The following is a 27,457-nucleotide window of genomic DNA, read 5'->3' as shown; positions in this document are numbered from 1 at the left end:
CACCCTGGCGACATAAAAGACGTGCAGCTGGCTAATTGGGCCTGCGCTGGTGGCTTCAGCACGGCGGGGCGGGAGCCTGCTGTGGGAGCTGAGCGCAGGGCTGCTATTTCAAGTTCCCCGGGAGGCGGGACAAAGAACCTGGACACCCCGGGAGGACGGCTCATGGCAACTGGCCGGAGGGGCTGCGGGCTGCGGGGCTGTGGGGCTGACAGCCTGGAGGGGCTGAGGGCAGAGGGCTGGGGGGCTTCGGGGCTTCGGGACTGGGGGCTGCCGAGCTGAGGGCTAATGGTCTGGAGGGGCTGAGGGACTTCGGGGCTGGGAGCTGAGGAGGTGAGGGCCTGGAGGGGCTTCGGGGCTTCAGGCTAAGGGCTGGGGGTTGGGGGCTGGGGGCTGGGGGCTGAGGGCAGAGGGCAGAGGGGCTGAGGGCTGAGGGGCAGAGGGGCTGAGGGCAGAGGGCAGAGGGCAGAGGGCAGAGGGGCTGAGGGCTGAGGGCTAAGAGGCTGAGGGCTGAGGGCTGAGGGCTGAGGGCTAAGAGGCTGAGGGCTGAGGGCTGAGGGCTGAGGGCTGAGGGCTAAGAGGCTGAGGGCTGAGGGCTGAGGGCTGAGGGCAGAGGGGCTGAGTGAGGGGCAGAGGGGCTGAGGGCAGAGGGCTGAGGGGCAGAGGGGCAGAGGGGCAGAGGGCTGAGGGGCAGAGGGGCAGAGGGCAGAGGGGCAGAGGGCTGAGGGGCTGAGGGCTGAGGGGCAGAGGGCAGAGGGCAGAGGGCAGAGGGCAGAGGGCAGAGGGCTGAGGGGCTGAGGGGCAGAGGGGCAGAGGGGCAGAGGGCTGAGGGGCTGAGGGGCTGAGGGGCAGAGGGGCTGAGGGGCAGAGGGGCAGAGGGGCAGAGGGCAGAGGGGCAGAGGGGCTGAGGGCTGAGGGCTAAGAGGCTGAGGGCTGAGGGCAGAGGGCAGAGGGCTGAGGGTTGAGGGCAGAGGGCAGAGGGCAGAGGGCAGAGGGGCTGAGGGCTGAGGGCTAAGAGGCTGAGGGCAGAGGGCTGAGGGCAGAGGGCAGAGGGCAGAGGGCTGAGGGGCTGAGGGCAGAGGGGCTGAGGGGCAGAGGGCAGAGGGCAGAGGGCAGAGGGCTGAGGGCTGAGGGGCTGAGGGCAGAGGGGCTTCAGGGCTTCAGGGCTTCAGGGCTTCAGGGCTTCAGGGCTTCGGGCTAAAGGCCTGGAGGGGCTTTGGGGCTTCGGGCTGAGAGGGTGAGGGGCTGAGGGGGTGAGGGCTGGGGGGCTGAGGGGCTGAGGGGGTGAGGGACTGAGGGCTGGGGGCTGAGGGGCTGAGGGGCTGAGGGGGTGAGGGCTGAGAGGGTGAGGGGCTGAGGGGGTGAGGGCTGGGGGGCAGAGGGCTGAGGGCTGGGGGCTGGGGTCCCCGGGCACCACAGGGAAGCCGGCGTGGAGCAGACAGGAGCAAGAGCTGCAAGGACGTGCTGCAGGGGAGCCTGGGGCTGGGAGGAGCCCGGGGCCCAGCCGGTGTCCCCTGCAGTGGCGCTCCTGCCAGGCGAGACGGGGCTTACCATGGGCTGCCGCACCTCCACCTTGATGATGTCCTCGTAGATGTCGTCACCTTCGTCCTCCCGCGGGACACAGTCGTAGATGTCCTCACCCAGGTCATGCTCACTGCACGGGAGGAAGTGGGTGAGCGGGGAGGGGGGTCCAGCCACCCTGACCCAGGAGCCCTGTAAGTCCACCTGCCTCGGCCACAGGCTGGTCCACAAGTGGGGGCTTCCATGAGTTTAGGGGGGTGGCAGAGAGGTCACCACCCGCCATCTGCCTTGGTAGTAGAGGACCCTGGCGATGAGGCCCCAGCGTCTCGGGCCTGCAGAGACCTGGAGGCCCTGAGACGCCTGCCTCCCAGAGGCCCCCAGTGCTGGGTGCTGCCCCATGACTACAGCCCCCGCCCCAGGCCCAGCCGTGACCTGTGGCTCAGCCTGAGGTCCCCACTGTCCTTGAGGCCTGGGTGTGAAGGTCAAGGGCACAGTGCCCAGCAGGGCCATTTTCCACACCTGGGTGAGGAAGTAGCACTGGAGGAACATGGAGTTTGGGATGCCCCTTCCCAAGCCTGCCCCCGGGGACTGGCCCCCACCCCAGCTCCTGCTGCAGAAAGCCTGTGTCTGCCCAGGTCTGTGGTTCCCGTCTCCTCTGAGTTGGCCCTCTGCCTGCAGGACCTAGGTCACAGTCCCCAAAAGCCCAGATGTGCCTCGTGCAGCCTTTCTAGTTATCTGTGCAGTGTGGATGAGTCCTCCCCCCGGCCCATGGCTGCCCTGAACCTCCACACCAGAGCTGTGCCAGGGCTCAGCAACAGCCGGTCATTCCCACGGACCCCTGGGGATGGGGAGCCGCCCCCAGCCCAGGCTGGCCAGGGTCTTGGGCTCTGCTGGGTCCTTCCTCAGGGGAGGCTGGGCTTGGAGGCCAGCCCTGCTCAGCTCTGGGCAAAGATGCATCATTGAAGCCAGCTTTCCTGGCTCAGAGCAGGGCCCTGGATTCCAGAGGCAGGGACTGGGGACACTCCCTGCTGGTCCTCCCAGTACGCAGGGGAGAGAGCAGTGGAGCAGAGCAGGGAAGATCCCAGCAAGGTGCCCCTGGCCAAGCAGGCCCCTGAGCCCCCCAGGCCTTGCTGCTGAATCCACTCAGGGGGTCAGGGTCACCACTCAAGACCTGCGTGGGAAAGGGAGCAAGGGAGGAAGCCAGGGGTCTCCCAGAGCCCTTGGCCCCTCCCCACATGCAGCACCCGGGCAGAAGCCCCAGGACTGTCCTCCAGGGGAGGCCGAGAGCCAGCCCAGCGCGGGGTGCAGGTCTTGGTGAGGCCTTCTGAGGCCCCGGAGGGAAGGAGGAGGTGCAGCAGCTGCTGGGTGCTCCGGCTTTGGCACCAGCTTGGGTGAGGCAGCTGGGAACCTGGCATGGCTGGATCCGGACTGTCCCCGGCAGCTCCTGTGCTGAAGGCTTGGTCAGGGCTGGCTGGATCTGAGGGCTCTGACCCTGGACTCATCTGGTGTGCAGTCATCCACGGGGGCTGGATGGCCTGCTGCAGGTGGCAGCTTGGGGGAAGCAGGTCACTTCCTGCTGGGCCGTCCTCTCCCCAGCGCCCTGGCTCTCTGCTCCCCGGCTGCCATGAGCTGCGCATCTCCCTCCACTGTGCTCTTCTGCCGAGATGTCTCTGCCCTGGACCAGCCGACCCAGGCCTGACCTCTGAACCCTGAGTCAGGGGAGGCCGCCTCTCTCAGTTGCTCAGGTCAGGCACGGAGGCTGCTGTGGGGAAAGCCGACTCCACAGGGCCTAGCTTTACATGAAGAGCTTCCCACCACCTTCAAGTCCCTTCTGGGTGCCAGGGCCACTGTCTACCCAGAGAACTGCACTGTGGCCATTCTGCACCCTGAACCCACACGGAGCTGAGACGGCAGGGAGGCAGGGCCAGGCTCAGCCAGGTTCCCCCACCTTCCCGGGGCTCCCCAGGCAGCACACGAGAGTGCATACACACACACACACACACACACACACGCATTGCACACACACACAGTCACACACACACACACATGCAGACACATGTACACATGCACAGTGCATGCCCATACGCAGGCACACATGCACACACACATGCACATGCATACAGACACAGATGCACACACACACGCACATGCACATGCAGTGGGGGGTGAGCACTGTGACCGTCTTGCTAACCCAACTCAAAGCTTCCCCGAGACAGGTCTGACAATCCACTGGGAAACTGTCACTTGCAATGACACAGATCTCCTCCCTGCCTCTCTGATTCTGTCCCTGAGGATGATGCAGCCTGGCTACCCTGGGAATATAGGCGAGGGGCTGCATGGCCCTTCCCAGCAGGAGCTGGACACCCATATTTCTGTCATGCAACAGAGTAATTCTGGTGGCTAAACCACCGTGCAGAACCCTGACCGTGCAGAACTCTGACCGTGCAGAACCCAGGCGAGACAGAAGCGTCCAGGCTGCTAAATGAACCAGACAGCCCATCACAGACTGGCCGCACAGACACGTCGGCTCTGTTCCAAAGGTGGGGCCAGGCAGACAGAAGAACGTGGACAGGGGTTTTGACTATTAAATATTCTATAAGCTGATGAAACAGATAAAAATGACTGGAAGTTGGCCAGGGACAGGGCCTTGAGTGGTGACCACACAGCTGCAGGGCCCCCTCCCGTCCTACAGTGAGGGGCATCCTAATTGGTTAATTCCAGGCCCAGCCCCACCCAGCTCGGATTCTGATCAACAAGGAACAGTGCAGCTCCCACCAACTCCACCAGAGCCTGCTCCCAGGGGGTGAGTGCTGTCCAGGAGCCCTGGGCCAGGCTGGGCAGACGGGCGAGCGGGCACGGTGCCCTGTGCCCAGGCAACGTCGTGGGGGCTACAGCCCTGCTCCACCCACTGCTCCCCTGAAGCCCTGCACGTCTGCCGCGAGTACTCAGGGGAGTGCGGCTCTGAAGCCCCACAGAAGGGGAGCAGAGGAGCACAGGGCACCCGGCGAGCACAGGAGGAGGCATGGCCTCCTGGTGGCCCAACAAGGGCAGGTGGGGACCACTCCTGCAAAGGCTTCCTTCCAGGGTGGGCAGGTGGGGCCTAGGAAAGGTGCCACAGGCAGAGTCCCCTCCAGCGCCCCTGCCTGGCTGAGCCCCTGCATCCAGGTGCACAGTCACACCAGCCAGCCACCCGCATGTCCCCCGCACCCTGGGGAATGCACCTATGCACTATCTTCAAAAATGGAAACGCACCCCCAGCTGAGGGCCCCCTCCAGGGGACAGTGTGCAGCTCATAGGCGGCTCCCCAGTCCCTTTTGGCCAGCTCCCCACCACTGGCTCCTGGCCGGTCCTCACTAGATCCTCTTCATCTGGTGGAGGGCACAGGGACACCAGGAACACCTGCCCTCCCATCTGGCTTCTCTGCCTGCACACGTGGGTTGGAGACCCCACCACACGCGCAGTTCCCTGGACCAGCAGCTGTCCCTTCATGCTGCTGAATGCCAATCCACTGTGGGAGTCACCATCTGAGAACCAGTCGCCTCTTAGACATTCAGGCTGCTTCCAGGTCTTGGCTGTGGTGGACAGAAGGGGCCATATGAGCATTCAACTCCCGTGCGCGTGCCCAAATGCTCCAGTTCCACAGGAACAGCCTTCCCTCCACAATGGAGCTGCTGGCCAACGGGCAGGTGCACCTCCAACTTCACAAGCAGCTACCAAGGTTCTTCCAAGGTTCTTCCAGCATTTACATCCACACAAGCAGTGTGTGCAACTTCCAGTCACTCCACCTCCTCTTCAGCTCACGCTGTTGTCAGTCTTTTTAATTTTAGCCACTAGCACAGATACCAGTGAAATACTGCTGTAGTTGTGTTTTGCATTTTTCCAATGACTAGTGATGCTGAAGATTTTTCCGTGTACTTATTATATATCATCCTTTGGGAAAGGATTTTGTCCATTTCAAGAATTTTGTTCATTTCTGAAAATACATTCTTTCTTTTTTCTTTTTCCAGGAGCTCTTTTTATATTGTGGATCAAGTGCTTTGTCATGTGTGTTGTATAATCCCACCACCACCACCAGTCTCTGCCTTGGTTATTCATTTCCTTCATGTGTCTTGATAAGCATTCGTTGTTAATTTAATGAAGACAAATTTATCAATATGTTCTCCTGTGCTGTCCTGATTCTGTTCTGTGTCCCACCTAAGAACTCCTGTGTCTTGCTGAGAACTCTTTGCTTTCTTCCAAGTCATTAAAGATCTTTCTCCTGCATTTCTACTGGGAGCTGTCGAGTTTTGGTAGGTACATCCAGGATTCAGGTGCAGACTTTGCAGGTGGGGCCCAGGAAAGGTGCAACGGGTAGAGTCCCCTCTAGCGCTGCTGCCTGGCTGAGCCACCTGCATGTCCCCCACACTCTGGGAAATGCACATTTCCCAGAGGTGGGTGTTCACTGTTTCCCACAAAAATATCCAAGTGTTCCAGAATAATTAACCAAAGACTCTGTTGTCCCCACTGGGATGCTTAGATAGAAAAACAAGGGGCCATGCGCCGGTCTAGTCTGAGCTCCGTTCTGTCCATCCACTCTCTGGCCTGCTGCAGACACTGCTGTGCTCCCTTCAGTCCACGGACAGTCTTGCAAGCAGTGGAGGGGACCCTCCAGCCTGTCCTTTAACAAGACCACGTGCTATTCCAAGTGATCATGGAGCCATCTGCTTCTGGGGAGCCTCGGGGATCATGACGTGTTAACAACATCGCCTCCAACCCATGAACACAGTACAGACGTTCACTTATGAAGGTCTTCCATTTCTCTCAGCAATAGTTTATAGTTTCACCATTTTCAAAACCCACAAAGTTTTGGCTGTCTAATTTCGATGGTTCTTCTGGCCTCCCTCACACCCCCATCCTCTCCTTCCCTACCCGACCCTTCCCTTCTCCTAGGATTCCCATCACACACGCTGGGCTGCTTGAAACCGTCTGCCGTGTCTGAGGCTCCGTGTGTCGTCCCCTCTCCCGTCTGTGGTATAAAGTCTGTGGCTCCTGTGGAACCATCTTCAAGGTCCACGGCTTTGCCACCTGTGACCTCCATCAAGCTGATCTGGTGACTGCTCACTTCAGACCTGGGTTTCAGTTTGGGGATTTCCACTTGGCCCTTTTCGGTTGTCTGGTCCTCTGCAGTGGCTCCCTGTGTCTGTCACACACTTCCCTCCAAAGTCCCTGGCCATATCTGCTGTGACAGTTCACTTTCTGTACCAGTTGTCCGGGCCGCGGGCGCTCGGACAGCTCCTAGACAGTGCTTCTGGGTGTGTCTGCGAGAGCGTTCATGGACACCAACGACTGGCCTGGTGGGGGAGGAGAGGAAGACCTGCCCTCACCCACGTGGTGGCCGTCACCCGGTCCACTGATGGGGATCCACCCAGGCAGAGCACAGTGGTGGGAGACGGCAGAGCAGCTCAATCGCTGGAGGGGGACACACATCTTCTCCTGTCGTGGGACATGAGAACTCCTGGTTCTCAGGACTGACTTCTGGATTCACCCTGCACCGTCCCCCCCCCACAGGTTCATAGGTCTTTGGCCTGGGTGTCACATCCCTGGCCCTGGGTCCTCAGGCCCCGAGTCTCTCAATGACTCTGCCAGCAAAATTCCCGGAGCCACAGCTTGCAGGTGCGCACTGTGGAACTTTCTGGCCTCCACAATCACATACGCAGCCCCGTGACAAATCCCTCTGACACACCTCTGCACGTCCTATTGGCTCCGGTCCCCTGCAGACCCTTGACTGCGCAGCTGTCGATGCAAACAGCTGGGTCCTCCAGCGCTGGCTCCCAAGGCTGGTTCCTTCCTGAGCCCAGCTCACGTCCCCCTGCTTCTCTGCAAGCTGGTGCCTTTCACACTGGACATTATGAACGGGTCGCTGTGGGGACTCCAGATCCTGAGGTTCCAGCTTCTTCCAATGAGAGCTCAGTTGGATTCAAACCTCAAACTGACCTCCCACCATGGGCGGGGCTGGAGTGCTGCCGCTCGCGTCCCCTGGCACTCGGGTCGTCCTGGGCAACAGGGGCTGAAGAGGGCGTGGCCAAGGGTGCAGGTGGGTCTTACATGCAGACTTGGGGGCTGCTGCTGCCTGTAGACCCTGCCTCCCAGCCCACCCCTCGCCAGCTCTGCCAGCCCCAAGTCCTGTCCTGAGGTTGGGGTTTAGATACTCAGTGTCCCCACGGCCCCTGTGCTGTAGGCCTGGCCCAGCCTGTGGCCCTGCTGGAGCTGGTGGAATCTTGGGGGACAGAGCCCAGTGGGAGGAAGTTAGGTCACAGGGTATGCCCTGAAGGGGGTGTCGGGACCCAGCCCTTCTTCTCTACTGCCCAGACACACAAGGTGAGCAGCCTCCTGCTCGACCAAGCAATGTGTGACAGGGGCTGCCAAGAGCCAGCAGAGTCCTCCCAGATCCCTCCAAGATCCCCTGACCACAGTTCAACTAAGGTCAGTGGACATTGAGAAGGACAGGTCTGTGCGGTTTCCTGGAAATGTGGCGGCCTCACCACACGCGTGCCCCAGATGACAGGACAGGTCGGGAATGGCCAGGAGAGCTGCTCAGCCGCAACCATAAGATGAGCCCAGCAGCTGGATGGGGTGAACCCATACCGCCCTGAGGCCATGCTTGCCAGACTCCTGCGGTCCCGGAGCAGCGTGGACAAAGGCCCTGGGACCCCCACAGGCTGGGGTGGAGAATGACGGGCAGCAGCGGGGCTGGGTCCTGGTGCCAAGATGGCCCTCAGGTAGGGACGAGGCCCAGGAGCTGTCCTGCTGTGTTCCAGGTAGGGTGCAGGTGCTGGCCAACGATGGCCCTGACCTTCCACCATTCTTGCTCCTTAGCAAGGGTGTCACCTGTGGGTCACTTCACCAGTCCTGGGCACGGCAGAGGGAGCTGGCAGAGCTGGGCTGGGGGCTCCACGTGGAGGTTGGCTGGGGGTCTGGGGTCTCCTGGGAGGGCAGAGCAGCGACAGGGAGGAGCCTGGCCCCCGTTTTTCATGAGGGCAGCAGCTTGAAGAGAGTCCATCCCCTGGCCCCTGCACACAGTCCTACGGGGAGCAGGAGGCCAGGCTGCAAGTCTCCCCACTGGACCCGCCCAGCCCACTCCCGAGACCCTGTGGGCCTCTGAATCCCACGGTGCACCTCCATCACGCTCCGCCTGGCCTCCTGGGAGCCCGCTTCGGTGGCAGTCAGAGGGGGTGGGGCTCCCCTGGAGCCGGAGGAGCTGGCGGGTCTGCGTCACCTCCAGACCAGGAGGTGGGGACTTCACGCTGGCTCTAGGTTTCTGCCATCCGGCAAACCCAAGCCACCTCCCAGCCCACGGGTGTCTAGCTCGGTAACTCGGGGCAGGAAGACTGGACCTCGGCTTCCCCAGCTGCCAGAGGATCAGCCACAATGCGAATGACCAGCCAGACCGAGCACACAGTGGGTGCTCAATAAACGCACCTTCCTTCACTGAGACGGTATCTGGCACAGGCCTGTGCTCAGTGAGCAGTGTTAAGAGCAGCAGTTTTCAAATGCAGACGCTGGGGGTTGGGGGCCCAGGAACCCGGCCCCTCTGGTCACCGCCCAGCTGTGGCCTTGCCTGGTGTCAGGGGCTGCCCTTCCTCATCCAGTTGCCTGAGAACACCAGAGCACAGATGTAAGGGAGGGACTGTGGGCCACAGCAGGAAAGCGGCCACTCAGAGGCAGAGGGGCCGCTGCCCCCCGCCTGCCCCCAGTCTCCTCGCTGTCTCTCCCCCTGGTCCCCTGCTGTCAGCTGCACTGACAGACGCTAAATCCCCACAATTATTTCTGTCTTTGGAATAGCCTGAAATCTTCCAGGAGGGGCCCCGAGCACGGGCTGTGGCCTGAGATCGCAAACTCCTGCCTCCGGCCCGAGATCCTGGGCCCGGCTGGAGCCTCGCCTGCGGTCAGAAGGCAGCTGCCCAGAGAGGGCCGGCCCCCCGCCCAGGAGAACCAAGGACCAGCGCGCACACCCTGCCTGTGCCCCGCGCCTCGGGACTGAGGACGAGAACCATCACCAGGACAGGTCCCGGGGGTCAGCGCCTGGTTACTAGGAAACCAATGGGGGCTTCCTGACCTGCTGCACGCCCACAGCAGCCTGTCTCGAGGAGCTGGGGCGGGGGCAGCAGAGAAGCCCCATGGACTGGACGGTCTGCATGGGGGGCAGACAGATGGACGAGGGCTTCTTTACATGCCACCTGCCCTCGGCAGCCCGACTACTCCCTGGGAGGTGGGGAAACCAGCCCCAGGCGGGGGCAGCTCAATCGCCCAGGTGGCACAGCTCAGCTGGACAGGACACCAGGGTCCCCGAGGGAGCTATTCCGAGGGCCTTGCACACACCACACCTCCCTCCTCTGGGAATTCCCTCTAGGCAGGTATAAATTTAGACCACCACCTAAAAACACCCAGGAACCAAGAAGAATGCAAGGGTGTCCCAGGAGCTGGGCCCAGGGGACATCGTGGCCACCACAACAGAGGGCTCAGGGTTTCAGTTCCTCCTTTGTCCCATGAAGCATGCTGTGTTACCTCCAGAAAGTCACTTCCCTTCTCTGAGCCTTCATTTCCTCAACTACAACTGGGGACCAGATCACCTGTTGTGAGGGCTGGCCTGGCACTTGGGCCTTTCGGTGTAAGAATTGTGAATGTTGGCAGCACCCTGGCACCTCCCCTTGCCACTCCCCTTGCCACCAGGCCCAGGTCGAGCAGTCTGCCCTGTGTGTTCCTCACAACAGAGGCCGCCCTGGTGTGCTGGGAACCTCCTGGGGCAGGTGCCCGTCATCCACTGGCAGGCCTGGGGACGGCCTCTGGAGCAGGCAGGCTGGGTGCCGTAGGATGGAGGAGTGTGGCGGTCCTACAGCAGGCCACTCAGGGCCCAGTGTGCCACGTCCCTCTAAGCCACAATCCCAGGTGCCCCCGTGTGCCGCCGCAGTGTTGAATGGGGGAGGCGCCAAGGCCGAGGCTTTGTCCTCCTGGGGCTTCCAGGGTCCAGGGGCGAGGCAGGGGCCTCATTAGAGAGCACAGAACTGTCCCTGGGGCCACAGCCAGCTGCTCCCTGCTCCCTGCAGGGGACTTTAGAACCCCCCAGGCAGCCCCCAGCCCTGCAGAGATGGCAGCAATGAGGAGGGGACCGCTGTGACCTCTCCTGACAGCCCCTAAGGAGGCATTCAAAGTGGAAGTCCACAGAGACCCGCCGGCCAGCCGCTGCCACTGACTCTGAGGGCCAGCCAGGCAGGGCTGACAGCGGCTCACTTGCACCTGAGGGCACTCCCCCCAGAGGGCCTGGACCAGCGGCCTCCCCGTGGTGCCCGGCGGGAACAGGGTTTCAAGGTCACGGAAGCCCCAGACCCACAGAGGCCCACAGTGGTCCTGCTGCACCGAGGGGTCCAGGAGAAGTCTTGAGGGCAGGACAGGGCGCGGAGAGCAGGGCTATCAGTCCCACCGGCAGTGGCCAATGGCTCCGAGGACCACAGAGGGACAGAAGCACTCATGGGCTTGTTGACCACACAGGCATAGATGGGGAGCCCCTGTCTCTCCCGCCTGCATCCCCTCTCGACATCAAGTGGACCAGGCCAGCAGCCGGGGCTGGGCTATGCACATGGGTTACCCTGGGCCAGGACCACTGGCCTCTGCTACTGAGTAACAGACTCCCAGGACCTCAGCCCATCAGGTGCCATGACCAGCCGGGCGGCGGGAGGGCAGCTTCTCTAGATTACACTCAGGCAGATCCTGCACTCCTTCAAAAGGCACTCCAGCCCACACCTCCTCCAGGAAGCCTCCCGCCTCGGCTCTGTGAGGTGTGTGGCCAGTGGACACTGCCTGACTGACCTACATGAGAGGTGGAAGCCCTTTGGGGGTGAGAAACACAGGGACTGACAGGCACAGGCCCCAGGTCTGTGACGGGTGCTGACCTGTGCCCAGCTCTGAGCTCCTGGGGCTGGCAGGGGTGGTCAGGCAAGGGCCTTCTGGGTTGGACAGGCCTGGGTCCAAACTGCAGCTCTCCCTCATTGGCTGTGTGACCCTGGGCAGGGGTCTTCCCCTCTGGGAGCCCCACCACCTTCCCGGGCAGTGGAAAGGCTCTGGGCCCTCTGCGCTGAACCAAGGTAGTAAGGTGAGAAACGTCTGGCAAGGCAGGCTCCATGGACACTGGCCCTCCAATTGTGTTCAGGGAACTGGACGCCACCAAAGAAGGCCCAGCTCGGGGGGCACACATGCTCCAAGTATACTGTACTGAGGCACGGGGTGGGGGAGACCCTGCTGGCAGACACTGCTTGAGGTCAGCTGTAGGTGCCCTGGTCAAGGCCCTTCTGCCCCTGGCCATCACCTGTCCAGCCCAGGCCTTCAGGCATGAGACCACTGCCTCCCTGTCCTCACAGTGCTGTGGCCCTGTGTCCTGCCTGCACCCTGGGCTCCTCTCCAGCCCACTCCTGCCCTGGACAGCAGGGGACCTGGCCAGGGTCCACACCCCCACCTCAGGAGAGCCTGGCCTCCTGCCTCCTCTTACTGGTGGGCAACAGGCATTCCTCCCAGGAACAGGGGCAGGGGCTGTCGACGAGGCTGGAGCGTGGTCCGTCCATAAGGGCTATTTCCCTGGACGTCTTTCCAAACCCACCCCCTCTGGAAGAGTACCTCCCGAGGTGACCATGAGATGCCCCCCAGGGCCTCTCTCCTGCCTGATCCAGACGGCACTGGGGGCATCCCACATGTACATAGGCCTCCCCCAGGTGGGCTGGGGAGGCGGCTCCAGCAAGCTCTGTGGTGCAGTGGGCAGAGTGCGGGCTGCGGGCAGCGTGGGGAGGGCTCCCGCCTGGCCAGGGTCCCCGCAGGGGCTCGTTGTCCATGGTCTTTCCCGCTGACCGCGGGCTCTGCACAGAGTGGCTGAGGGAGGCACTGGGGCCAGGGTCAGGAGGAGGCACAGGTCCCTGCCCTCCTGCAGCCCCAGCCCACCTGGGTGCCCCAACCCCACCAGAGTCGGGGGTCCCTAGACCTCCTCCGCACCAGAAACGCCACTTCTGCACCTTAGGAAATTCTCCCAACAACGCTGACATGACACACTGAAAGCCACCGAGTCATTCACGATGCAGTAAAGTGTGCAGGTCAAGACCACACCCGAGTGTGAAAACCACTTCTACTCCAAGGACTGTGCGTTCGGAGCTGAGCCAGCAGGTCCCGGGGACAAGCCTGTGCTCTCAGAGGGATGCGTGGGTCCCTGGAGCATGTGGCAGGTCCAGGTGTCAATCTCTTGTCCTGTGGCAGCAGGCCATGCAACAGCCTGCGATGTCACCACCCTCGAGGGGCAGCCCCTGGCCCAGATCCTGCAACAGGGAAGTGGACTGTGACCCGCCCAGCGGCACCTGCCCAGCCCCAGGCAGAACTGCCTGGCAGGCCATCACAGGGCCAGAGGCAGGAAGCTGCGAGCCCCTGGCCACCTGGTCTGATGTTGCGCAAGACACCTGCCCAACTCCAGGCTCCAAACCGCTCAGGCCCACACCCGAAAGCTACCCTCCCAGAGCCCAGGGAGACCCCGCCTGCACAGAGGCCCAAGAGCCCTGTGAAGAGGCACCGGAGAGGAGGGGCAGAGGCTGAGGGAGGACCTCCGTTCCCAGAGCCGAGAGGTCGGTCACAGTGAGAGCACTCACACCAGGCAGAGGGGCAGGGGCAGCATCGGGGTGCCCCACCCAGTCACCCTGCGCAGCTGGACGTTGGACACTCAGCAGCACGCCACTGGGGGCAGGCTCCCTGCCGTGCCAGCCACCTATCCCCACCCCACCACGCAGGATGAAGCAGGCAGCTACCCCAATGGGCTGAACTTCACCCAGAGTGACCCCAAGGCACTTCTCAGACCCCGAGGGTCAGCGTCCTCGCAGCCTGGCCCCACTTGCCCTCGCCTAGGTGTCCACACCCACTGTGGGCACCGGGTCCTGCCCTGCCTTCTGTGGCTGCTGTTCCTGCTGCAAGACTGTCTCTACTCTTTGGAACATTCCTGCAGGTCCTGAGACCCTCTGTCCACTCTCCTGAGAGGACTTCAGGCTTCAGGCTGGTGACCCCCAGTCCCTTGCTGTTCCCGCAATACCATCCCAGGCAGGCCTGTCGGCCTTCCCTGGAGACCTGCCTGCAGGTGTGGCCAGCCAGGGTCCAGGGCGGGCCTGAGAAGTGGGACCAGTCACAGTGCAAATGCATGGTAGTGACCAAGCCACCGGAAAGTGGGCTCCTCCAGGCAAGGTGCGTGGCAGAGCCATGTGAGCAGCACTACTCAGTGTTGACCTCTCCACCGGCCGCTCTCACCACCTGATCATATACCTCGGCCGTCTCAAGAGCCAGCTCAGGGCACTTGGGAAAGTCACCTCAGTCCCTGGCTCCCAGGAGACTGTGGATCAGGGACTGGCACTGCCTGTCCAGATGGCCAAGAGCCCTACTGGTGTCCAGCTCACAGCACAGTGAGTGGGGTGAAACTGGCCAGGCGCAAACCTTCAGATTAGGGACTCCGTGTGGCGAGGAGAGAAGGTGTCTGCGCTGCTGAGCGTCCCACAGCTGGGTTCAGCTGGGGCCACTCTGCTTCTGTCAGCAAACAGAACAGCCCTACAGTGAGTTCCACGGCCTCTGCTGCCGTGTGGCTCCTAGGAAGTCCTCAATCATGTGTGCGGCCTGAGTTGGTCCCCAAGGCACAGTGCTGCCACAGCTGCTCAGAAGCTGGACAGTCACCTGCTCCATCAACAGAGCAGGCTGCAGGTCGCGTGGACACTCACGAGCCCGAGAAGCTCCGGGCACCCCACCCAGGCCTGCCCATCTTCTCAGCAGTCCCACGGAGCAGGACCCGACTCTCGTGTCACACAGGAGGAGACCAAGGCTCCAAGAAGACCACATGAGCAGAAACAGGGGAGCTGAGGCCAAGGTGGACAGACCCTCCCAGGACCAGCCAGGAGCCACCTCAGGAGGGTGGACAGAGATCTCACTGTGACTGGGGCACATCTTCCAACTGGCCCTGCATGGGAGTTGCGCAAGCCTCCTAAGGGTGGGTTTGGAGTGGGCCCCACGTGGAGACCCAGAGCCCTGTGCCAGGAGGCAGACGTGGCCTGTACTGCCCCATCATTCCCACCACCTTGCCCAAAACCACCCGAGTTGTCAGAGGGGTCTCAGGGGCAGAGCTCTGTCTTATGTTTCATGTTCCAGCTCCTGGTCCCAGGCCGACTGACACACCTAGTAACCAGGTAACAACTGAACGAAAGCAGGTGACAGTCCCTCACTGGTCTCCTAGGCCACTTGGGGTGCCAGGAGAGTCAGTGTGTGACGTCCCCCATGGCTGCAAAGTCTGGGGTCCGGGTGGCTGAGGGTCCTGTGGACAGGCACAGTGCCCAGTGTTGCTGACGTGGCTGTTCTGCCCCAAAGCCCCTGGCTCCCTCTCACCAACCAGGGGCTTCGATTAGGCCACGCCCACCTCCCGCCTCCACACTCCACAGGTAAGAAACGGCACAGCAGTTTGTATAATGGCTAAATGTCAACGCTAAGTCCACAGAGACAGGATGCTAGGAAATCCTGCTTTTCAGTGAACAGAGAAGAAAAAAATAACATGAAAAATTTATTAAACGTGAGCCACTGGGACCGAGCTGCAAGTTAAAGATCAGATGCATCCCTTCCCTGTGACTCACGGCTCAGTCTGTCATAGCCATGGCCATAAGGACTAAAGCGCACTCTGAGTGTCACAGGGTATCACTGGACGGGGCAAGCCTTCCGTCCCTGACTTGTGTGAGCAATTCCGTCTTGCTTTGGGTCAAGGGCACAGTCCCCACCAGGAAGGGCAGAGAAAGGGGGCAGTGGGCACTGGGGCCTGTGGACAGATTGCACTCGCTGCAGCCTTGAAGCCAGAGGTGGGCTACAGGCACAGGCAGGGGCTGGCTGGCCAGGGTGGAGAGGCAGGTCTGGCCACCTTGGTGTGACAGTTTCGGGGAGCACGCCCCGTTCAACACGAGTAAGAGCCAGCATTTATGGAGCCCTGCTGCATTTCAGGCCCTGTGCTGGGGATTCACCTGCCTGAGGCTCCTACCTAGGAGACAATCCATGCCAAGACTCGGCTCTCCAAGGCCCACAGGTCCCTGTCCTCCAGGGCCCTCATCTGTGCAACCACTGAGGGATGTTTCTGGAAGCTGCCGACCCCCGGCTTGGACTGGAGACAGGAGACACAGCAAATCAGAGCTTGCCCTCAGCATAGCCGGGGTGCCCAGGCCTGCCTGGTGGAGAGGTCAGGGCACAGACGGGGTCAAGCTGTGCTCCTGCCACTCACTAGCTGAGAGACATGGGCCAGTGGGGGTGTCTCCTCTCTAGGATTGTTTCCTAATCTGCAAAACAGGGACAATGTTTGCATAGATGGAATTGCAGCCTGTTTGCCCCAGAGACTCCAGGCACCCTCCTGTCACCAGAGTCGCCAAGTGGGTGTCGATGTCAGATCACGGGCATGGGGACAGTGCCAGGGCCTGGGGTGTGCCTGAAGATGGCCCAGAATCCAACTTCAGGAAACTTCAGACCCACAGGAGACATTTAGACAGCTAATCACTCTGTGACCCCAGGACACCTGGGGCCATCGGGGATATGCATGCCCTGTGGGCAGTGAGTCCATCCAGGATGGGGCGCATGAGGCTTCCAGAGTGGGAGCCACCTAGGCCCAGACTTGGCAGATGAGAAGGTTTTCCAAGAGGGAGAGTGCTGGGGAGGGGCCCAACCTGGGCTTAGCAAGATAGGCAGCCGCAGACCAGCAGAGGACAGGTCCCAGGCCCCTGCAGAGTCCCTCCTGCCGTGGTAGGCAGCACCCCTCACTCTAGGACCCACAATCTCTCTAGCCCGCCCAGGGCGGGAGGGATGTCTTGCACAGAACACTGGGTGGCCTGCGGGCACACTTGCTGAATCTGGGGTGACAGAGTGCAAACACCACCTGCTATGTGAGGCAAAGAGGCTCCAAGTCCCCAGCAGAGGCTCGCCACAGCAGGTGCCCCGAGTGCTGGCTCTGTCACGGTAGGAGCCTCCTCGCCAGCCTATGCTGAGGGGGAAGGAGGAGCAGGTCGGCCCAGGAGGCACGGGCAGTCTCTCCAGCACAAAGAAAGGTGCCACTGCACTGTGGACAGACGGGACCACGGCGGCCAGGAAGCCCAGGCCTGGGAAGGCAGTGGGCACAGGGGCCGGGAGCCACCAGTGACAACCTGGGCGGGAGTCCTGCACCTCCCAGCCTCAGTCCCCCTGCAGGACACGGCTCCCGCCTCCTCCACGCCGCTGCTCCGCCCTGCGCAGGGGGCTCCCTTCCCTGGAACAGCCAGAAGACCTCACCCTGGCCATGGCCCCTGCAGGGGTTCCATCCCCCGTTCCTGGGGGAAAAGGCCAGGCTTGGGCTGGGTGTGGGAGGAGGAAAGAAATCCCCCAGAGAGAGGGCTGAAGCCAACACGGGCCACCAAGGAACAGGGACTCAGCTCCACCGGCCCTGCCCGCCCACCTGGAGACCATGAGCTGCAGACCCCCTGCCCCTGCCCGGGCTCTGAAGGCACCACGCCAGGTGCCCCCAGCAAGCATGGGGCCACAGGAGGCCCACAGCCACCAGCTCCCCGGAGTCCCACAGGAGAAGACCTGGGAGGAGGCCCACTGCACCCCTGGGCCAACACCCAGGCCAGACTCTGGACAGGCTGGTGGCCTTCTAGAAGGCAGGCTGTGCGAGTTAGGGCCGCCCATCCCTCAGAGCTCCCCAGATGGCCACAGGCCTGCTCAGGCAGTAGGACCACCACACCAGGCAGGCCAGCCTAGGGCCCGCTCCTAGACACCAGGCCTCCCTCCCTGCCCCCTTACTCAGCCAGCTCCTCCAGGCTGCGGTAGACGTCATCGTCACTCTCTGCAGTCTCCTCGGAGGGGAAAGGCCTGCGGAGAGAAGGTAAGGATGAGGACACAGCTCTCCTGGGCCCTGTCCCCTGAGAGACCACACTGCGGCCTGGTGCTGCAGACACAGCAACCGCTGGGGTGCTGACAGGGGTGCTGAGGGTGGAGCCGTGGGGCGCGGGAGGCCGCCCCCGCTGACCCCCGGCATCCTGCTGCCAGTGGGTGGCTGGGCCAACTCTGTCCCCATGCTGCCCTCACACTCCTGGAGGTCCTGAAAACTGGGTGTGGGACTTCCTGGGCACCTCATGGTGTGACGCAGGGTGGGCAGGCGGCCAGCCCAGGTCACCCGGGACAGGACACAGAAGGAAGGTCGGGGGTGCTGCCTGCCACCTCTACTCTGCAGAGCCTGAGGATGGTGGCTCTCACCAACACCCTCCCCAGGGCTCCTGGGAGACATCTGCATAGCCACATCCCATGTCCAGCTGAAAAGGCCACTCCAGGCACGGCCGCCTGCAGGAGCAAGGGTCCTCACCCAGGGGAGGAGCCACAGCCCTCGGGGCCGGGTTGAGAACACCAGCCCAGAACGTGCTCTGGCCTACTGACCACTCTGAGCTAAAAGAAACGGAGAACCAGCCGAGGGGAAGAGCTCCCCAGCTCCCCAGGTGAACTGTGCACTCCCTCGGGGACAGGAAGCCAGCTCGGGAGGAGAGTCCCATCAGCCAGGGGCTGCACGGAGGAGAGCAGCTCGAGGCCCACTGGCCCCCCAGGCCCACCAGCCTCCGGAGTTCATGCCCCAGGCCCCCCACTTCTGAGGCCCAGGGTGGCCAACATGCTCCGTCACCGGGCCCTTCTCTGAGTCCCACATGTTTACAGGACTCCCGTGCACACGCATATAACTGTTCTTCTCCAGCCTGTGTCAATGTCACCCAGACCAGCCACAGGGCCGAGAAGGGGGAGGGGGAGGCCGCGGCTCCTCCGGGCAACCCCAGGCACCACCCTGCTCTCAGTCCTCTGCACAAGCTGGGCAGGCCCCACATCCCACAGCAGCCAGGAATAGGCCACAGGGGACAGCGGGCACAGGCGGAGGCCAGGAGGCGGAGGCCGCAGCTCCTCAGGACAGGTCAGTCAGCCCCTCTTTGGAGGAACAGAAATGCCCCTTTAATCAAACCAAACGTCTCCCTGCAGCCCCAGGCACAGCCTCTGAGCTCCCTGGAAAGCTACTGCCCAGGAACTTGGGAGCCCACGGGAGCTGGCCCGCCCAGGTACCAGCAGGAACTTCTTCCCGGCCTGCGGTCAAGCTGACATTTGCCCAGCACGGGCCTGGCAGGAATGGGCAGCACCTCCTGGAGGCCCTGCGGGCAAGGAGAACTATGCAGGGCCCACTGGGCTGGGGCTGAAGGCTGGGTCCAGCCTGCCCTGTCACAGACCTGCTTGCACCTGGCCTAGGTCTGAGGTCACCAGGACAGATCCGCCAGGCCACTGTCCTTGTCCCCCACCCTGTGGCTTGGTGGCAGTGGGGTCCAGCTTGGCCCCTGCCTGGTGGGCTCCACCTCCCCTGCCCAGCTTCCTCTCTCAGGATGAAGGAAGCACCCAGGGCTTGGTCCATCAGACTCAGGGCAGAGCCGGCCACCACCACGCCCAGGCCACCCGCAGGAGGCTTCCTGCTGCCTCAGCCCTCTGGCAGCCAGGAAACCCTGCAAGACCCCTTCTCCCCACGAGGCCCAGACCCCGCACAGCGGGGTGGAGGAGCCAGGGCCGAGGAGCCAGGGGCTGGTGGCCCGACCGCTACAACAGCACACAGGCGACGGCCGCGGAGCACAGGCAAAGCTGGCCAGGCTGGGGCGCAGCAGCGGCCCCAGGGCCAGAGCTCGAGTTCCCCGTCCACAGCGCAGGCTGTCCCCTTCCTGCCACCCTCGCTGGGAGGACCCCCGGCCCCCAGTCATCACCTCAGCCATTTCTACTCTTTTCAGCTTTTTAAAAATTTCTTCCTAATGCATGAAAACACAGCTGTGTGTGGTTATGGGGGACCACGCTGTGTTCTGCCACACTTTATTATGGCTTCTCGTCATAATAAGGAAAAACTACCAAAATTCTCGCTTACCGTAGGACGAGTTTTACCTGCACCTGGAGAACCTCGGAACCCACTCCTCTCCTAGGAGCGTGGTACATGAGGGTGCAGAGAGAGGGACAGGAGCGCTGGGCGGGGTGGCAGGGGTGGCGGGGGGCGGGGGGGTCGCATCTCCCACTGCACTGCGAGAACTGCATCTGGTTCAAACACCAACACAGGAGGGTGGCCCAGAGATTTGAGGAGACAGCGCAGCAGCTACCCTTGAAGAGCAGGATGGGCGCAGGCAGCCACTCGGAGACCCACTTCTGGAAGCCACCTGCTAAGTGGTCGAAGGAAGCAGCTGGTTCCGTGGAATGGCACAGGCCCTGCAAGGCCCCAGCAGGCATCCCATGCTGCAGCCAGTGGTTGCACCCAGGGCTCCCTCTCCCAGACTCAGCCTTCGGGTGAGATCTGCCTGCCCGGCCAGGTGGGCTGAGCTGGAGACAGGGAGTACAAGAGAGGCTTCAGGCTGGTGAGGTTTTCTACCCACGGTGTGAGCTCAGATTAGACACTTAACTTCTCTGACTGCTTCCCCTGGAAAATGGAGACTGCGGCACCCTCTCTGGAGCTGCCGTGAAGAGGAGCAGGACTGGCAGGATGTTCTGCACCCAGCAAGACCCAGAGTGGAGCTGTCCTGTCATCCCAGCCCTGTCCTCGCAGGCCACCTTCCACTGCCCAACAGGGCTCAGGGGGGCCTTCAAGCCCCTTCCCGCCCTCCCTGTGCTGACACAGCGTCTCGTTTCCTGACAGACCACTCTGCACCCCCTAAGACAAGAGGAATTTCACGTCCGTGGTCTCTGCTCTGCTGGCGAGGGTGCAGGCAGGATCCTCCCCTCTCCCTGCTCTCCCCCTTCAGCGTCTGGGCTCAGCCCTCCTGTCCTGTCCTGTCCTGTCCTTGGCCTCCCTACCCCTGAGATAACAGCTGGAGTCAGAAGAAGGCGCTGCCACCCGCGAAGCCTCGGCCACTTCTCTCCCAGCTCCACTCTTTGGGGCCACAAAGCCCCTTGAGCAGAGCTCCAAATCCAATTAATTCCTGCCACCGACAAACAAAGGCGGGCCATGGTGGCGGGAAAGATCCCCTGGGGACGGGAGGGCTCAGTGGGGGACAGCTTCAAGACAGGGGGTGGGGGGCCTGCCAGCCTCCGGCAGTCTCCACAGCCCCCCCCCCCGCCGGAGCCCGCCCTCCCCACACACCAAGTCCAGCACCCCTCAAGGCTCAGTGCAAACCCGCCTCACAGGGGACTGACCACTCTCTGGGCCTAGGTCCACCTTGCTCAGCACTGGGCCCTGGAATGCATGGTGCTGAACCCCCCGGGGGCCAGCAGCAGCCCCTCCCGGAGCAGTCCACCACAGGACACCCCCAGGCTTCCTCAGCACCTCCACCCTCCCAAGGGCCTCTCTCCAAAGTCGGCCTCAGCCCCAGCTGCTGTGGCCATGTCTGCACAGGACAATCAGTCTCAGTGCCACCCAGAGGACAAAAACCTGAAGAAAGGACAGCTAAGGACACTTGGTCCCAAACCCAAAGACAGAAGAGAGGGAGCAGGACCCCTGTGCCCAGTAACTCCACTGCCCCTCCCTCAGGTGTTTACAAGCACCTCCTCCAGCTGACCACAGATGCTGGTCACGGCTTCAGGGAGCGGGAACAGGGCCGCTCTGGCTGGGGGTCAACACTGAGCTCTGGCCCTGCCCTCAGGACTCCTGCGGCCCTGCTCTGAACAGTGGCCTCTGCCAAAGGCCCCACGTGCAGCTGACGGGGAAGGACCCCAGGGCTGGAAGGGTGGCTCTGGGGCTCCTGGACAGAGGGTGGGGAACAGGGCCGGGCCCTGAGCGGGCAGCAGGACGGTTGGGCTGCTTCCTGGGAAGCCCCAAGGAGCTTGCTGGAGGTCAGATCTGGTTTTTGAAACAAGCTTGGAGGCCAAGGCGAGAACCCCAACACAGTGCCTTCCTCAGAGGCAGGTCCGGTGCCACAGCCGTAGCCGGGGGCTGGTCAGCTTCACGCCTCGGTGTGCCTTGGTGGGGCCAGGGGCCACGAGGGTGGGACTCCACCGCAAGCACAATCTAATGTGGCGCCGAGGACATGAAGTACAGCTGGGGCTGCGGGTGCTGCTCACGCCACCTGAGCCCCAAGCCCCCATCTGATCCTCTCATCTCTTCAAAACCAGCCAGGGAGCAGCGCTGGGCTCCCTGACCCCATCTGGCAGTGGCCTTCCTGCATTATTAAATCTAATCCTGCGCCCCATGGCCAGGCCTGCTTCCTGGGGATTCCTCCAGCCAGAGCAGGGACCCCCTCTCAGCTCCGAACACACAAACCCGCAGGACAGGTGCACCCTCAGGAGCAGGGCCACGCCCGCAGCTCCATCCCACCCACCCTGGACACTGAGCACGGGGAGAAGCTTCCTCCCTGGGGGGTGCCAGCGGGCAGTGCACCTGGCACAAACGCTGGCCAAGCCCATCTGGCCTGGGCTTCCCTGTTTAGCCCCCGCCCCTGGCCAGCACCCCATGCCCACTGAGCACCCAGCCCCACATCCCACGGTCCCCAGCTCCCAGTCAGCGCTGCGGGACACCTGGCTGCTTCCCTCGAAACTGCCAAGTGCCCTCCAGCCCGGGGAGCTCCTCTGCCCTACTGGGGTCAGACAAGTCCACTCGTCCCTGGACCCACCACCCCAGGGACTGTTTTCTCCCATGATACATCTGAAAAAGAACACGACCTGAAATAAATACCCCAGTTCCAGAAGGTTCTGAAGCTCTGGGCAGTGCTTGGCTCTGCCGCAGCTGAGCTCCTCCAGGACCCGCGGTCTGTTCCGTGGTCGAGGGGCATTCAGGCGGAAGCCACCAGCCCATGGGAAACCTCGCCGCCGCCTCCTGCATCTGGCCTGTTCGGGAGACGTGGCTCCCGCAGCCCCACGGGCCATCTCCAAGGGTGTTCACGGCGCACAGCAGAGCAGCCCACAGATGCCCTGACCTCCCAGGCCTGGCCCAGTGCCAGTCAAGACCAGGGACGGGGCAGAGCCTGGTTTGCATCCTGGAGGGCGAGACAGCTCATAGCCCAGGAGGCTGCCCCATGGGCCCTAGTGTGCCCAGCTCCAGCCCTGGCCCGCCTGAAGGGACCAAAGCTTCTGGCCACCTGGGCCTGAGGGGATTCTTGGGATTAGGGACTGTCAGTGCTGAAGTGGGGACAAGGTGGCCACCCAGACCCGCATGTGGTAGGCAACACTGCCTGAAACCCTGGTGTGACACTGTGGTGGGGCCCTGGCTGGCCCCCACTCCCTACCCCGAGTCTAGCCTTGGAATCACGCTGGGGCAGGGGTGGCACCAGGCCACCCCAGGGCTCAGGAATACCTCACCCAGGTAAGAAGACCACAGGACAGGAGTCCTGTGAGAAGCAGAGGCCAGTGAGGGGGCTGGCCCAGAGACCCCCACCCAGGGCAGTGGAACTGGGTGACGGGCCCCTCTGGCACTGCATGGGGGGCGAAATGGAGGTCCGCAAACTTGAAAGGCACAGGAGACGCTGCAGCCCCAGGACCCACAGCCCCTCCAATTATTCAAGAGGCACCTGGTGCCGCCTTCTAATCTGCGGAAGGCCTTGAGGCCTGGGGTTGTTTATTAAAAACCGTTCTCCCGGTGAACAGCCCCAAATGTCAGAGCCAGCCAGGGATGGATCTCGAGTCCCGGTCCAGTGACACCCATCCAGGTGGCCACCCAGTGCAGGAGCACCCCCCCCCCAGTGCACCTGTGTTAGAGATGAGCAGAACTGTCCCCTTCCCTGAAGGTACAGTGTGGCTGAGGGCACAGGGACAGGCACAGAGAGCACTAGTTGGGGGGCGTCTGGGCTGAGAAACAGGAAGGGCCTCTCCAGAGAGACGCCAGGAGGAGGCAGGCAGCGGGCCTGGGCAGCCGTCTCGTTTTGAACTGAGGTCCAGGGAGAGAGCGGACCGGCTGGGGTGTGACCCCAGGGGGAGCCTGGCCTGGGCATTTGCTGGGGACCTGAGCCCAGCCCCAGCTGACACACAGGTTAGATGGCGACAGACCACCTGCCTCTCGGTGAAGGTGAAGGGGGCGGTGTACAGGAGGGGCTGGAGGGACAGTGGGGGCAGGAGGGGACAGGAGGCCTGAGTGGGGGCTGGGACAGGGTGGGAAGGTGGACCCTGACATCTGACCTGGCCGTCCCCGTGGGAGTGAGGGAGGCAGGGGACCCAAGACCACACCAGAGCCACGGCAGAGAGCCCCGGAGTGACCCCAAGCCCAGCAAGGCTGTTTCCGGATTCCCACAAGGCAGAGGAGGACCCGCTGACCTCGTGGGAAGGCAGAAATGCCCCTGCTGGGGGGCGCAGGCGGAGGCCCTTGGACACTGGAGGAAAGTGCTGCTGGCCGCTGGAGGTCACACGGGCTTTGGCCTCCCCGACAGGCGTCCTGGGAGGCGCCTGTGGGCAGCAGCAAGGGGAAAGGCAGTGGGTCCCAGCCCTCTGCCACCGCGCCTTCACTGCCTGCCTGCTGTGCCCTCTTCCCGGGGACTCCTGCCTGCAGAGACCTCTTCCCAGGGACTCCTGCCTGCCGTGCCCTTTTCCCGGGGACACCTGCCTGCTGTGCCCTCTTCCCGGGGACTCCTGCCTGCCGTGCCCTTTTCCCGGGGACACCTGCCTGCTGTGCCCTCTTCCCGGGGACTCCTGCCTGCGGAGACCTCTTCCCAGGGACTCCTGCCTGCCGTGCCCTTTTCCCGGGGACACCTGCCTGCTGTGCCCTCTTCCCGGGGACTCCTGCCTGCAGAGACCTCTTCCCAGGGACTCCTGCCTGTTGTGCCCTTTTCCCAGGGACACCTGCCTGCTGTGCCCTCTTCCCGGGGACACCTGCCTGCTGTGCCCTTTTCCCAGGGACTCCTGCCTGCAGAGACCTCTTCCCAGGGACTCCTGCCTGCCGTGCCTTCTTCCTGGGGACACCTGCCTGCCGTGCCCTTTTCCCGGGGACACCTGCCTGCTGTGCCCTTTTCCCGGGGACACCTGCCTGCTGTGCCCTCTTCCCGGGGACGCCTGCCTGCTGGGTCAGAAAATCCCACCCGCATCCCGCCCGGATGAACACTTAGGACGCGTCCAGGGGAACAGGCGGCTCTGGGGCATGACTGGGGAGGGACAGGCCAGCAGGGAGGCTGCAGCGCCAAGGACACAGCCTCTCTCCCAGCCAGCCGCCAGGCCTCTGGCATCCTGTTTCTGCAAACACGCTGCAGCACAGTCCCTGCCCCAGGCAGGACCTGGACCACCCACGTTCTGGTTCCTGAAGGGCCGGCACCCCCAGACGTCCTCTTGGCCTGGGCCTGGGGAGCAGGCCCTGAGCTAGGCCATGTGGGGCAGAGGAATCACAGGGACAGAGACGGCAGGTCCCACCCGTAGAAGGACACAGGCTGAGGTTTGAGCCTGCCCGAGGTTCCCAACCACGGATAGGACAGAGACCCAGTCTCCCAACCCACAGCTGGGCACCTCCAGGCCCAGCAGTGTCTCCACAGCCCCAAAATGCTCCAGGTCCAGGTGGCCCTGGCGGGGCAGCTGTGAGTCTTGCTCTGAAGATGGGACACCCGGCACCACTGGAAATGGACACCCTTTCTCCTCAGGGCCATGCAGTTCCCTCCCAGGGATGACCCTCGGCCCAATGGAGGCCTGTCCTCACAGCACAGGGGGAGCCTGGTGGCCTTGTGACAGGCCCCAGAGTGTCAGGAGAGCTCAACATGACTCTGAGGCCTGGAGAGCACTGCAGCTCAGGACCCGCAACCTGGGGCCAGGAGAGGCTGCCACCCGCACTCCTGCAGACAGAGCTGGCCAAGCAGGCAGGACTAGTGGGGAGGTCCTGTGTGACCTCAGGCAAGACCCCTCCCCTCTCTGAGCAGAGGGGGACTGGGGTGACAGAACAGCTGGAGGCCCTCTGGTCCCCTCCTCCAATTTCCTGCAGACTTGCTGGGAAACGAAGGGTCAGCCTCGTGGCCTCGGCCTTGGAAGGCCTCCTAGACCCAGAGACCTCTCCCTTAGGGGACAGTGAACCCACAGCCCGGCCCCTCTGAGCACCACAGGCATCACTAATGGGTCAGCCGCACTCCAGTGACTATGGAAGAAGCAGGAAGCCAATCCTGGGAAGAGCGGTCAGCCTCCCTGGTCAGCTTCCCAGAGAGAGCTGGCCAGCCCTCCATCGCCACAGCAACGGCACCGAGGTGGGGTGAGGCCCAACAGTCCCAGGCAGTCTGGTTAAGCTGGTCCACAGATGCCAGCCTCTGCCCAGTCAGAGTATGGGGCCAGGGGCGGGGACAAGTGTACCCACCTGGCTGAAAGGGCCCAGTCACTCTTGTCTCCCCACGTTCACGAGCGAGAGCAGGACGTGGCCAACACGGCCCTCCTGTCTCCTCCCAGGAGGCATGCCAAGCCGGAGAAGCGGCCGAGTTATCCATGGAGACCGTCCAGAAAGGGGCAGAGCTGTGGGAGCCAGGGGTGCCACACCTGCCTGGCACCTCCTGCTGCCCATCAGCCCTCACTCCCTGCTGGACGCCAAGCCACCCCTCACTTCCCCAGACTCCCGTCTGGAGCCCCTACAGGCCACAGGGGCCAGGAGGGCTTTGGACAAAGCCTTAGAGGCCTCTGCTGGAGGCTCCCAGGCCCCCACCCCACAAAGGGGAGACGGCCACTGCCTCCCTCCTGTCGCCAGGACTTGGCTCCACACCTCCTGGGACACCAAGTACACACCTGGGGGTGGCTTGTCACCCCACCCTGCGACTCGTCTCCCCCGGAACCCAGGGCCTCAGAGCGGCTGCACACAGTAGGTGCACATGATTGGCTGACAGGCTGGGACAGGGTTCCCAGGGGTCTCTAGGCGCTAGATCTGGCTGGATGAAGCCTGTGAGGGGACAGGGAGGGCCCGGCTCTCCCAAGGTCCACTGAGGGGATGCCCAGCTCGGAAGCTCAGCATGCAGAAGTGGGTCTCCGCCCTTCGGGAGAGCAGCAGCCCTGGGCCCAGGGTACTACAGCCCACATGGCACTGCAGCCACCAGGGCCCTGTAACCCACCAGGGCAGCCCAGGAGGGCGGGGTCAGGCCAGCAACTGTTTCTTCACAGTGCCCTGGTGGCTGCAGTGCCATGTGGGCTGTAGTGCCCTGGTGGGCTGCGGTGCCCTGATGGGCTACGGTGCCCTGGTGGCTGTGGGCCCTGGTGGCTGTGGTGCCCTGGTGGGCTGCAGCCTTGGGCTTCAATCAGAACAGGATGGACCACAGCCCTGTCCTCCTGGGACCCCCAGCTCCTTCCATACCCTCCTGCTCCCAACCTGTCAGGTTCCCAAACTGGGAAGACACCGGCCTCTCCCGGCTCAGGGAATGGGGTCCAAGGACCCAAAAGGAGAATATCCAGCTTCCCACAGCCACCGACCCCGTCAGGCCAGGGCCAAGCCAGCACTGCGCCACAGCCGCCAGCAGCTCCACACTGTGGACAGCCAGACTCGGGTGCTTGGCAGCCTTCCCGACAACAGCCCCAGAGGGGAAGCAGCGCCTCTCCTGCCCCCAGGGTCAGTATGAGGCCAGCGTCCCCAGCCCCCAAGGCTTGTCCTGACAGGACCTGAGCTGGAAGGGTCCAGAGATGCCTGGGCCACAGGCTGCACCTGGGCCAATCCTGGAGTCCCAGTGTCACCCAGATGGGCAGCCCTGGGCCAGAAGTGTCCTCTCCTCAGCTGCCACCTCTGCAGGAGAGTAGAAACTCCAATTCGCAGGTCACAGTGGTCACCAGAGAGCTCATGCTGGGTAGCACACAGCCCCGGGCAAGACTGGTCACTGTGGCCAAAGGAAGAGGGCAGGGCGGCTCTGGGTGGCCAACCACCAGGTGTGAGGCAAAGTGACAGGCCATGGCGTGGCCTGCCCACGCGACAGTGAGGGAGTCTCAACATAATTCTCAGTTTTCTTTCTATTAAGGTCCAAAACAACCAAGATGAGCTAGAACTGCGTCTCAGTGT

The 27,457-nt window shown here is 62.9% G+C and overlaps 1 protein-coding gene across 3 annotated transcripts in view; it reads right to left on the bottom strand.

The window, feature by feature from the left end:
• The window catches only part of Vav2 (vav guanine nucleotide exchange factor 2), a 156,622-nt gene that overhangs the window by 35,793 nt on the left and 93,372 nt on the right, over positions 1 to 27,457 (bottom strand). For all 3 annotated transcript variants that reach the window (XM_077108775.1, XM_077108777.1, XM_077108776.1), the window contains exons 4-5: positions 17,356 to 17,424; positions 1,549 to 1,651 (exon numbers count right to left, since the gene is read on the bottom strand). In XM_077108775.1, the coding sequence (XP_076964890.1) occupies positions 1,549 to 1,651; positions 17,356 to 17,424 (172 nt within the window). The remainder of the gene's footprint in view (positions 1 to 1,548; positions 1,652 to 17,355; positions 17,425 to 27,457) is intronic.

The sequence above is a fragment of the Callospermophilus lateralis genome, chromosome 2, assembly GCF_048772815.1.
Source record: "Callospermophilus lateralis isolate mCalLat2 chromosome 2, mCalLat2.hap1, whole genome shotgun sequence".
Classification (NCBI taxonomy): Eukaryota; Metazoa; Chordata; class Mammalia; order Rodentia; family Sciuridae; genus Callospermophilus; species Callospermophilus lateralis.
The sequence above is the reverse complement of the archived record's forward strand: the minus strand, read 5'-3'. Positions and strand labels throughout refer to the sequence as shown.